This window comes from Lutra lutra, chromosome 16 (genome assembly GCF_902655055.1).
Source record: "Lutra lutra chromosome 16, mLutLut1.2, whole genome shotgun sequence".
Lineage (NCBI taxonomy): Eukaryota > Metazoa > Chordata > Mammalia > Carnivora > Mustelidae > Lutra > Lutra lutra.
In genome coordinates, this window is record NC_062293.1 from 58,103,025 (window position 1) to 58,115,496 (window position 12,472).

Here is a 12,472-nt window from a genome sequence, read left to right on the forward strand (position 1 = left end):
ATTTCAAGCCTTTGGAGTTTGCTTGCCGTCATATGGCCCATCACGTACGTGCTGGGGCTGGTGAGAGGTCAGCGGGGTCCCTTGTGCGCGGTGTCGCTCGGTCTTGTATAGATCACGCTTTCCCATGGTTATCCACTTGTCCTCTATCGGGGACCGTCGCTTTTGCTGTATGCATGTTGAAGCCATGTTATCGCATGCAGATGTGGGATTTTTTCTCTTTCTGGTGAATCCTCATGAAATTTGTTTAACAGCTCTTTGTTTAACAGTGATACCTCTTGGGGCGCCTGGGTGGCTCAGTGCGTTAAGCCTCTGCCTTTGGCTCAGGTCATGATCTCAGGGTCCTGGGATTGAGCCCCGCATCCGGCCCTCTGCTCAGCGGGGAGCCTGCTTCCCCCTCTGCCACCACCTGCTTGTGCTCTCCCTCTCGCTCTCTCTCTCTGACAAATAAAATCTTAAAAACAAACAAACAAACAAAAACCAGTGATGCTTCTTGCAAAGGATTAGCTTTTTTTTCTTAGTGTTTGCTCACTTTGTTGTTTTCCAAACTTTTACGTTCCGATTTCCCGTGTCCAGCTCCGTGTGATGGTTTGTCTCTTCTAAGCAGCCAGTTGTTGTTATTTTGGTGCCTGATCTGACAATATCAGCATCTTATTTTTTAATTTTTTTAATAAAGATTTTATTTATTTATTTATTTGACACAGAGAGAGAGAGATCACAAGTAGACAGAGAGTCAGGCAGAGAGAGAGAGGAAGGGAAGCAGGCTATCCGCCGAGCAGAGAGCCCAATGCAGGGCTCGATCCCAGGACCCTGGGATCATGACCTGAGCCGAAGGCAGAGGCTTTAACCCACTGAGCCACCCAGGCGCCCCTGTGTTGCAGTTTTCATCTGGTGGTTTCTTTTTATGATTTTTTTTTAAAGCTTTTTTACTTACTTATTTATTTTTACAGCTCCTCTTTTATGATTTTTCTTTTAATGGTTCCCAGTTCTCCAGCACAATTCTCTCTCTTTTTTTTTAATTTTTATTTTTAATTTTAATTTTTTTAAATTAATTTTATTATTATAATAATTATTATTATAATATTATTATTTTAAATTAATTTTTAAATTAATTTTTTTTAAAGATTTTTTTTTTTAATTTATTTGACAGACAGATCACAAGTAGGCAGAGAGGCAGGCAGAGAGAGAGAGGAGGAGGAGGCAGGGTCCCTGCTGAGCAGAGAGCCCGACACGGGACTCAATCCCAGGACCCTGAGATCATGACCTGAGCCGAAGGCAGAGGATTTAACCACTGAGCCACCCAGGCGCCCCTCCAGCAGAATTCTCGACCCATTTTTCACTCACCTGAACACATCCGAGATGATAACACAGGGCGACACAGACGGACTCACAGGGGACACGAGGGTAGCCTGCAGTCATAGTCATCAGCGTCGCGTCCTCTGTCGATTGCCAACCGGGACCATGATTTTGCCACTCTCAGTGACCCAAAGCCCGTTCAGAGGTCCGCTCTGGGCGGGCAGTCAGGCGAAGGGGACGGGCACGGGGAGCCCGCCAGGGGTTGGCATCCCCCCCCCCCCCGGCTGGGCTTTGTGCTGTGCGAGGCCAGGTGTTCCTGGGACACCCCTGACTCTCGGGTTGTAGCCGTGAGCAGCCCAGGGGGACTGGTGGGGGAAGCTGGGGGTGTCCACCCTCCTCCTGGCCCTTGTGCGCTGCTAATCACTCTGCCCGGCCTCTTGCTTCCATGCCACAGCGTTGGGGTTTGTAACGACCGTCTGCGGAAGATGGGAAGAATAATTCTGGAGCGTCACGCACTCGGTCGCTGTCACGTGGTCCGTCCTTCTCGTAAACGTGGAGCGAGGTTGGTTTGGTCTGTTCGCATCCAGGTCCGGGCGTGCTCACCTTACGGAGTTAGGCCTTGTGTCTCCTGTAATCCGGACGTTGTCCCTGTCCTGGCGGTAGCTGTGTCCTTGCGTGCCATTCCCCCGGGGGTCAGGCCGCCAGTGGGGAGCACTCTCCATGTGCATCATCTCGTTGGAGCCCCCGCCCCCGTGTTGGACGGCTCGATGGCTTCTGTCGGGGTGTGCGTCCACACCACCTTGCGCACTTACAGGCACACGCATGCACGCACAGGGCAGTTTCACATGTGCTTGGGATGATGGCTCTTTTTACAGAATTTTGGCCTTTCTTCCCCCAAGGAAGCAACAGTGGTTCCTGTTTTAGTGACCTGTGCTTTGCTTTCTGTCTTCATCTGTCCTTGAAGTATTTTTGTCGTTTTACCCTCGTGCCTCCTTTCTCTGCATTATGCACCTTCGTCCTACTTTCTCATTGCGAAGGGAGCTCCCGGGATAAACTTGCCGGGTCTGTCGCTGCATTTCCAGATGCTGTTCTGCTCCTCACTTTCCCTGCTGTGGAGTTTTGGTTTTTTATCTCGCATCACTCCCCACAGCTTTTCCCGCATGCGCTTCTGTTCCAGTACGTGGAGTCTCTGCTCTAAGTCTGTTTCTGAAAATATTCTTTTAGCTTATCTTATTGGTGATTTCCGTAAGTAAATGCTTTCTCTGAAGCCTCTGGTTGATGATGTTTTCCTTCTTTTATCAGGTTTTGGTTCGTTTTTTTCCCCTAAACACACATGTGAATTTATGTGGGCAGTGTTTGCAAACGGTGTGGGTGACCTCTCTCCTTCTGGGTAGTGGCCTGATGTCCCCCTGAGAGCTGTGGCAGGGAGCAGCATGTGTGAGGCCCCCAATTCCGTCCCATGTCTGCTCTGTGCCCCGGCCTTGACCTCTGTGCTCCCTTGTTTCCTGGTTCTGCATCCTTCGAACCTTGAAATAATGTGTACGCACATTCCTACTTAAACAGAGGCCTGGCACTCACAGGGTGGGGAGAACCTCCTGATACTGGACGGGAGAAGGGCATTCCAGGCAGAGCGATCTGCGTACATATAAGCCTAGAGAGGCATAAAGCAGCATAGCGTGTTTGAAAAATGGCAGGCTTTTTGTGCAGATGTGTTACTCTGTCTCCCTTAGGTCAGCTCAGCAACAACAGGAGCTGGGGTCTTAAAGGCTGTGCGGACACCCCTCAGGCCTTTGTCGTTCTTCAGAATGTTCTCATGCCTTCGGCAGTGTGTCCGGCTCTCACTGGGTGTTCTCCTGCGCTCGCCTGCTGAGGTGAATCCCCTTTCAGCATCCTGCCATCTCAGTATGCTCCAAGGGGGTTCGCTCTCTTCCCCATGCATCAGATCATTCTTCCCATCCATCAGTAACATTTCCAGCCTCTCAAGCTTGAAAACGTGGGACTGTCGTTAGCTTATGTCTTCCGTGGCTTTTATACTCAGAGTTTCTGAGTGCCTTTGAGTCTCCCTCCCACCTCAGTGTTCTCAGGACTCTCCGCTTCCCTCTCATCTGCGCCCGGACACTGTGCTGGGACTGGTGCAGTAATCTCCACTCCCCACTCATCGCCTCTTGCCCTTTAGTGTCTTTTCCATGGAGCTGCCCGATCTACACTTTACAGACATGCTTCTTCCCTGCATCTCCCCTGAACCTCTGCTAGCGGATCCCCTGTGCAAGACACACTCTACGTTGTTGAGTCAGCCTTTCTAAGCTCCCGCCGCCATGCACATTCCATGATACAAACTACTTTCAGCGACGCTGAGCTTCTCGCTCTGCCTTGGCTGTATCCTGCCACCCAGTTTTATGTTTTAATAGGAATTTCTTCATCCCTTCTTTTGACTTTTAAATAGTCTTTGAAAGAACATCAGAGACCATCGATGTCTGAATTTCATACCTCGTTTTACAGTTTCTGACGAGATGGCCCTGACTTTCAGGGTCTGGGGTTGGTTGTGTGTTCTATTCTGGAGTTTCTGTCCTATTTATAATCCTGTTCACCTTTCTCCTCTTCTTTTCGTACCACTTTCTTTTTTGTGCCTTATTTTCTGTGTTTGCTGTGTGCACATTTACTGTCTGTGTACCTAGAGCATGTATTTCTTGAAGGTACGTAACGTCTCGTGTGTGTTCAGGCACTGAATGAGGTCTGATTGGAACGTCAGGGTCTCAGAAACACATTTTAACAACATATCACCCTCCTGCCATGTGCCTTGGGGAAGATAAGGGGACACAGTATCGCTCCCATTATCAGTTCTACAGGAACCCGGTACTGGAGCCAACTCCCAGATAGTTCAAAGGCAGCTCTTGAAACCGTAAGGTTGAATACTGTATTGCATGGAAACATTTTTAACACTCCCTGCTTCGCAGGCACAGGGTACCGATGGTGATTTAACCTTGTTTTTAGATGACGGACTCATATCTGTGAGACTGAGTCATTTTGTAATCCTAGACCTCAGAAGAGCGCCCCCCACATGGGAGACACATGTGTTGGAATGATTTCTGATTTAAGTGTCATTAAGACCTGCTACTGCGCCACCCGTGCTGCGAGATGTTAGACTGAACTTCCGCATTTTGACTTTCTTGGGGGTTTTCTGTTTGTGTGTTTGTTTGGTTTGTGGTTTTTTTCTTTCTGGCCAGTCTGTAATTTAGCTTTTTTTTTTTTTTTTAAGATTTATTTATTTGACACAGAGAGAGAGAGAGCACAAGCAGGGGGAGAGGCACAGGGAGAAGGAGAAGCAGGGAGCCCGATGTGGGACTCAATCCTGGGAGCCTGGGATCCTGACCTGAGCCAAAGGCAGACACTTAACCGACCAAGCCACCCAGGCGTCCCTGTAATTTACCTCTTATAAAAGTGAAATGTAGGGCGCCTGGGTGGCTCAGTGGGTTAAGCCTCTGCCTTCGGCTCAGGTCATGATCTCAGGGTCCTGGGATTGAGCCTCGCATCAGGCTCTCTGCTCAGCAGGGAGCCTGCTTCCCCCCCCCCTTTCTCTGCCTGCCTCTCCCCGTACTTGTGATATCTCTCTCTCTCTCTCTGTGTCAAGTAAATAAATAAATAAAATCTTAAAAAAGTGAAATGCAGACTGTGTAGCTTTGTGACAGCCTGTGATCTCATTTCTGAATAGAACAGCAGTGAGGTACATAGAAAAATTCATTGAGGTAGATCGTGGTGGCTCGTCTACTTGTCTGTATACAAGTTAAACACAATAAAATGTGAAATCGAGATTGCCTGGCCTTAGTTTCCTCACCTTTATGGAGACCCCTGTGTTTCTTGCCTCCCATTGCCTTTCTGCCTGCAGCAGCACAGGGAGGCTGGCCGGGGGCATGTGCCACGGTGGGGAGGCCCGGAGCCGGCCAGGGTTCTCAGGGGACCTGAGCTGCCTGGACGAGACAGAGCCGGGGTCTGAAGCCCCGATGGTCAGCGAGGGATGGACAGACACTTACTCGGGTCTCAGGCTCTGCGTCAGCTCAGAAGTGAGGCAGGCGCCCCACTTCTGGTGAATGGGGGGCAGAGCCTTTCACCTTTTGTCCTCTCTCTGCCCCTCCCCCCAGTGGGAGGCATGATCCATGACCGTGACTCTAGGGAGGCTGCGGGGAAGCAGCTCGGATGTGGTTCTGACCACTTACCTTCTTCGGGCCGGCCTGCATTCCCTTGTTCGAGCGTTCAGAGTCCGATGGTCTCTCGAGAGCTTTCTGGTGGCAGCTGCAGGGTTCCCACCTGTGTGAGCACAGCTGTTGTCTTTGAGGAAGCGGGCCCTGGCACTGGACACCATCAGTCCCCAGTGTCTGGAGACATGGTCCCCCATGTCCCCTTGAATAGAAGGCCTGCATCACGGGGCCATGGGCTGCCCTCTCTCAGATGCCTCGGGCCCTCCTGCCACCACCCTGGGGTGGAGGGGACAGTTTTGCGTGCTCTTCTCAGAAGTCGTTCTTAAGGAACTTAAACCCCCAAATCAAAAGTGCTCTCGGTATCCATTCTGAATAGTGGTTATCATGCTGATCAGGATAGGTTTGTGTGTTCTGGACTAGCAGCTCGGAAAAACCTTAAAAAAAAAATAACAATTGAGGCTCTCCCCAAAGAGTTTCCGTGTGGGTTATGTTCATCGGTACTCACTGTTTTTGAAATGATAGCCAAGTTAAAATGTCTTTACAAATACGCTTGAAATAGTAAACCATTGCTTTCTTTAAATAAATGCATTTCAAACAAACGTATGACAAAGGTAACATAAGTAATTTATCTTTCATGAAAAAAAAACTATATTTTCTGAAGCAAAAAATTTAGAAAAGTTTTAACATTTTTGCAAATCTCTCTACTAACCACCTTTTCAGATCATCAAAGGCCCCTGCTCCAGGCGCTGTGTGGTTTCTGGCTGTCTGATCTGTTCAGGGGTTTGGGGTTTTCTTTTTTAACACTATTTTATTTTTCTTCTAGACTTACTCTGGACTCTTCTGTGTAGTCATAAATCCTTACAAGAATCTTCCGATCTACTCTGAGAACATCATTGAGATGTACCGAGGGAAGAAACGCCACGAGATGCCGCCACACATCTATGCAATCTCGGAATCTGCTTACAGGTGCATGCTACAGGGTAAGTGGGAGCCTCCGGGGCCCAGATGGGCACTTTCTGGAGGGCAGGTCGGTGTTTCCGTGTGTGTGTCCGTCTGTTCTCCAAAGGGCTTTCAGCTTAAAAATAAATAAATAAAAGTGTAACAGATGTTTATTGTAGAAGAATTTTGAATTCTTAAGATTGGAACGGGCAGCGTGGTCATTTTCTGGAGGAAGTTAGGATTGCCACCATCACTACACCATGTTCGTCTTTCCATGAAGAAGCATCTAGTTTTTGGGTATATTTGCTCTCAAACCAGCACAAGCCAGTGTGATTAGAGTCTCTTGCACTGGGAATTAGAATCCACAGGAAGAGCCACGGGAGGAATAACAGAAAACGTAGCGGCTGCTTTGGGGAAAGGAAGGTCATCAAGTATTTCTGTCTTAAAACAGCGGAAGTTAGAAAGCACAGGGTAAGTCGGTTGTTCTCGACTGTTCCCCTTTGGATTTAGGATAAAATGTGCATGGGAAGAGTCATTCATTTGCATCATGACTTTAGACGCGATGTTTACAGGGGGACATTTTCCTGGAAGCCAGAACATTGCAGTTTCGAACACATTTCATATTATTGCTTGAAAAGACAGCATTAAATGTGGGCCTTCCTGGTGTCGTGTGAGTTCTCCTGTAGTAACGCTCCCTCTCCTTTCATCTTTTCAAAAAGAAACTTAATAAAGTGTGATAAGACCTATTCGTTCTTTATTCCTTTTTTTTTTTTAAGATTTTTTTAATTTATTCTTTAGAGAGAGATGGGGAGAGTGGGGTGAGGGGCACTGGGAGAAGCAGGCTCCCCACTGAGCGTCCCATTACTGGGTTCCCCGACCAGCCACATGCCTACGGAGCAAAGAGAGTGTAGCTTACCAGCATATCACATTATCACTGATACCATCATCAATGCCAGAATGAGCATTTACTGAATATTACTGTGTGCCGGGCCCTGGGCTATATGTTTTATGTGTATGATACAATCTACAACAGCCATCGTCTAAAGTCAAAAGAATTGGCTGTCCCTACTTTACTGAGGCACAAAGAAGTTAAAAACTTGACCCAAGAAAATGTAGGTAGTAAGAGGTTATGAACTAGGGTTCAAAACCAAGGCAGTGGGATATCTTCTTTTCCACCATAATAAAATTCCATATGAAAATTAAAAAGAGGCCCCTGGGTGGCTCAGTGGGTTAGGCGTCTGCCTTTGGCTCAGGTCATGATCTCAGGGTCTTGGGATTGAGTCCCGCATCGGGCTCCCTGCTCAGTGGGGAGTCTCCTTCTCCCTCTCCCTATGTCCCTCCTCCTGCTTTTGCATGTGCACTATCTCTCAGATAAATAAATAAAATCTTAAAAAAAAAAGAATTAGTTGATAGCTTTGATTACATAATAATTGAAAAGTGTGACACAAAATACAAACGGAAAACCCCTTTCTAAACAATTCCATCGCATTCCACTCTGTAGGTCGGGGCTACGGGCTGATGTCCTACATAACACAGTTGGGTTGGGACACATGCTACGTTCATCAAAGTATGGCTCACGGTACCTACCAAAGCTGCTCACGTAGGTTTCCAGTTACCAACGTGAGCAAAGCGGCTAACCAGGGGAGGATTCAGAGCATAGGGTCCCACCAATCAGAGTTTGCTGCTTTAATGCAAACAAACAGAAGAGAGCTTACCTTTTTCCCTAAGTTTGGATTCTCAGGGAGTCTGTATTAATAAAATGCAGAGTGTGTCTGGCACATAGTAGGTGCTCAAGAAACAGTCATTGAATGAATGAATGAAAGTAGAGTTCTCGGACACAAAGTTGATGGCAGAAATCACAAACTCCTTTCTCATTAGATTTATACCTACATAAAATACATACCTTAATGTAAGTAGGCGTTACAAGTTTTTTAGGACTAAATGGAACTTTAAACTTAAAAATTTCCGGTTGCACACTGTTGATACATAAATATTTTTAAGTACATGTATTGGCTTTGTATCTTACAACCTGGCAAAACTCACTTATTCTCGAAGGTTTTCTGGGTCGAGTGTTTGGGATTTTCCGTGGAGACCATCATGTCCTCTGCCAAGAGACATCACCATGTCCTTCCCATCTTACGCTTTGGATTTTTTTCTGGCCTCGTGCTGAATAGATGTGGGGACAGCAGACATCCTGGGCTCGTTCCTGGTCTCGGGGACGGCATTCCGTTTTCCGCCTTTAAGGAGGGTGTCGCTGCTCTTAACCAGATTCGTGAAAGTCTCTTGTATTCCTGGTTTGCTCAGGCGTTTTAAAATCTTGAATGGATGTTGAGTTTTGTCCAATGTTTTTCTCCATCTGTTTGGATGACTAGGTGACGTTCTTTAGCCTGTGGGTACCTTTGGACACTGAACTAACCTTGCCTTGCGGGACAAATGTCACCCGTTAGTCCTGTGTCCCCCTCTGTATATTGCTGGAATGGATCTGCTAGCACGTTAAGAATTCTTGTGTCCTTGCTGATGATAGATGTTTGCCATTTTTTTGTATTATCATGTCTCTGTAGTCACAGTGTCAGGGTGAGGCTTATATCTGAGAATGGGTTGGGAGCTACTCCTTCCTCTTCAGTTTTCTGGAAAGTTTGATAAGATTTTTTCCTTAAATGTTGTGTTGAATTCACCAGTGAAGTATGTTTCCTTTGTGGGAAGGTTTTTAATTACACATCCTCTTGTTTTTTTTAACTGAGGTATCATGGACATTTTATGAGTTCCACAGATTAAATTTCTTTAATAGATTCGGGGCCAGTCAGGTTATTTCTTCTGGAATGAGCCTTAGCAGTTTTCATCTTTTTCAAAAAGTTGTCCCTTTCATCCTGGTTGTCAGGCTGGGATTCGGGGTAGTTATTCTCAGATATTGGTAATTTGTGTCTTTTTCCTGATCCGTTTACCTAGAGGTTTATCAACTGTATGATTTTTCTCTAAGACCCAGAATTTGGTTCCTTTTTTTTTTTTCTTTTTCCTGCTCCCCATTTCATTGATTTCTCTTCTTTCTCATTTCCTGGCTTCTATTTAATTTGAATTCCATTTGCTCTTTTCTGGTTTTTTAAGGTAGGAACTGAGGTCATTGATTTGAAACCGTTTCTGTTGTTGACATAGGATTTAACTTTTAGCGTGGGTTTATGGAGGTCCTACGTGTGGGATTCTTGGGGTTGCTTTGGAAAACACTGAGCTAGAAGAGTCTGTAATCTTCAGCAGGCTGGTTGCATTTTTGGAAAGTGAAATTGTTTCCCATATATACCAGGGGGACGCTTTGTTTCCATTTACAGGTTTTTAGAGGTCAAGGTCATTGTGCATTATTATAGTGCTTTCATTGGCCCTTGAAGGATAACGAGGATTCATGATGCGGAAGAGAGGGATGGTGGGATCACAGTTGGAGAGAATCTTGGAGGTGATTAAGCCCATACCCTTATTGCACAGCTAGGGAAACTGAGGCCCGAAGCCATACAAGACCAGACTGACAAACACGGAGGGTCGATACGTGGGGCCAGCAGCGTTGTTCTGGTTTTTGTTGGGCTGGGGGGTGAGAAGCACGGGAGTGAAGGATGCTGCAGAATTGAAAGGTGGGCTGTGGCTGTGCAGGTCTCCAGCTGGAAGGAAGAAAGCCATCTGAACTAATTAGGAGGCAATTGAATTTTGGTTAATTTTATGCATTTTGATGTTTGTAGTATGAGAACCAGTTTGGAAAGGCCTTAAAAATCGTGGCGTTGTGGAGTTCTATGGAAGTTGCTCAGGCAGACCTGGAGAATATAGGGGGCTTAGGGCTTGCGTTCTAGGAGGCTTGGGGCTCATGTTCGCAGTGAATAAGCAAGGACCTGATAAAATCCCAGTATCTTAGGTCAAGGCGCTGGCGCCAGCAGGTGTCGGTGCCACGTTTAGAGATGCAAGGTGAGTTTGCAGCAGAGGGGGACCAGCACCCGGGGCCCAGTGCCCTGTGCTCAGCCACCCTAATCAAGGCTAACTGTCACTGTGGGAATAAGGACAGAAGACAGCCTGACCTGAGGCAGCTCGTTCCAGGGGGCAGGCAGCCCATGGTTTCGTCTAACTCCAGAACAGGGTTAAAAGAAGGACGCATTGAGGACCCAGAGGGAGAAGGTCTGGGAAGCTTCCCCAGCGCTTGCCCCTAGCAGCCGCGGGGTGTGGGTGGACTCCCCCACTGGCTCCAGGAACATTTCTCACCTGTTCAGCACACAGGCAGGCTCGGAAGTGATTGGAGGTCCCGCCCCCCACACTGCGGCTTCGTCCGTGGGCTGGACGTGGGCTTGAATTTCACCTTTTCTTTTGCAAAAACCAAGCTGAAGACTCAAATCACACCTCACTTTAAAATCACGTTCAGTACCCACCCCCGCCGTGGCACGTTCTTTTGTCATTTTGGGGACGAATGCCTCTTGGACCGGAGACGACCGTTAGATCCACCAGTGTTTGTCCCCCTTCCACCTTCTCCACTTAGTGTGTGATGATTTTTTTTTTTCCCTCCTTTAAGGTCAAGTTAAATCCAGTTCCTCTCCGGTGGTGGGTGTTCTGGAAGCCGTTCTGAAAGGCAGTGGTTTGCAAACCTGACCCTGCGTCAGAATCATCTGGGGGTCCTCTTTATAGAGGGCGAGGGCTGGCCTGAAACTGATTCAGTGAAGGAGGGGCCGGGGTCGCATGTTTACAGGACTTCTCAGGTGAAACCGGTAACGGAGCCGGGCTTGCGAATCAGGCTTGATGAGGGTATAAAGCCCCTGAAGCTGGGGCCGCTATTTACCCCCCAAGCACCTGGCATTACCATGCACCAAAGAGACTGGCTTCAGGGCTCTGGAAGGGGCGGGGAAGCTTTCCAGGAGAGTCGCAGAATCCCAAACGCAATGTGGGCCACGACTGCAACTTTGTTATATCAGGTCTTTAAAAAAACCAGGCAAATGGTCACTTTGTTTTTTTGTGTTCTTTTTTGTTTTCTAGATCGCGAAGACCAGTCAATTCTTTGCACGTAAGTAAATATTGAACGATCCGACTTGTTTGTGATTCTGTTGGAAACTAAAGCAATTATTTCTTGGTTGTTTGCTTTTTTTTTTTTTTTTTTTTTTTTTTTGGTCTGAGGGAGGGGGAGAGTAGAGCAGTAATTTTAAGAATTTGATGTAAACTTTACAGTGACCATTTTAAGACTGAGATGGTATAGGTTGCTTAGATCCAGGGTCGCTGTTTGGTGGTCACACCGGGCGTCTCCCACATTTTGCAGTGTTTATCTGGGAAACTTACATCTCTAGTTTCCGCGTGCACCTGGTGGGCTCCTGGACATGTCAGCAGTGCGACCACGTTACCCACGGTCACGTGCCTCGTGTACTGGATGCTCGAGCGCCGGAAGTGAATGAAGCCGTATCCACGGCGGGACGCCATTAGATTGGCTTAGAAAAGGATCGTTAGTTAGAAAGACCAGCCTGGCTTCAGTGTGGGCAGGAAAGGCATCGGAAGACTGATCGGGAGGCTGGCGGTCGGTGCAGGCAAAAGCTGGAGATGTGACTATGCCAAGTGTGCAGGGGAGTCACTGGAGGGGCTGGGGTGTCTGTCTGGCGGCCTGTAGGGGAAGTGCAGGCCCTGAGTGGAGGCAGTGGGCGTGGGGGAAGAGCTGGCTGCGGTGCGTGCGGGCTCCTTCACTACTCCTGGATGTGGAGCTCAGGAGAGGGCTGCCCCAGGTGCAGGCCTGTGAGAGGGGCTGCCTCCAGAGGAGGGGAGAGAGAAGGCCGAGTGTGGAGCCCCGAGGAAAGGCAGGAGTCAGGCAGAGGTCAGGGAGGCTGAGGAGGCAGGAGGGTGTGTGTCCATGGCTATGGCCAGCACAGAAGCCTGAAGACAGGGCGAGCCCCACAGAGACAGGGGCCCTGGGTGTGTCCGTCCACCCAGGGGCTGAGATGGAGGCAGAGGCCAGATTACACTCAAGAAAGGATGGGAGAGTGGAAGAGTGAAAATCCCAAACTGCAGGTGTAGGCCTGCTGCTCTCAAACAGTGGGGGAGAGTGAAGG

At 48.0% G+C, this 12,472-nt stretch overlaps 1 protein-coding gene across 6 annotated transcripts in view; it reads left to right on the forward strand.

The window, feature by feature from the left end:
* MYH10 (myosin heavy chain 10) overlaps positions 1-12,472 on the forward strand; it is a 118,911-nt gene that overhangs the window by 14,838 nt on the left and 91,601 nt on the right. For all 6 annotated transcript variants that reach the window (XM_047707822.1, XM_047707820.1, XM_047707824.1 and 3 more), the window contains exons 3-4: positions 6,310-6,466; positions 11,418-11,445. In XM_047707822.1, coding sequence (XP_047563778.1) covers positions 6,310-6,466; positions 11,418-11,445 — 185 coding nt within the window. The remainder of the gene's footprint in view (positions 1-6,309; positions 6,467-11,417; positions 11,446-12,472) is intronic.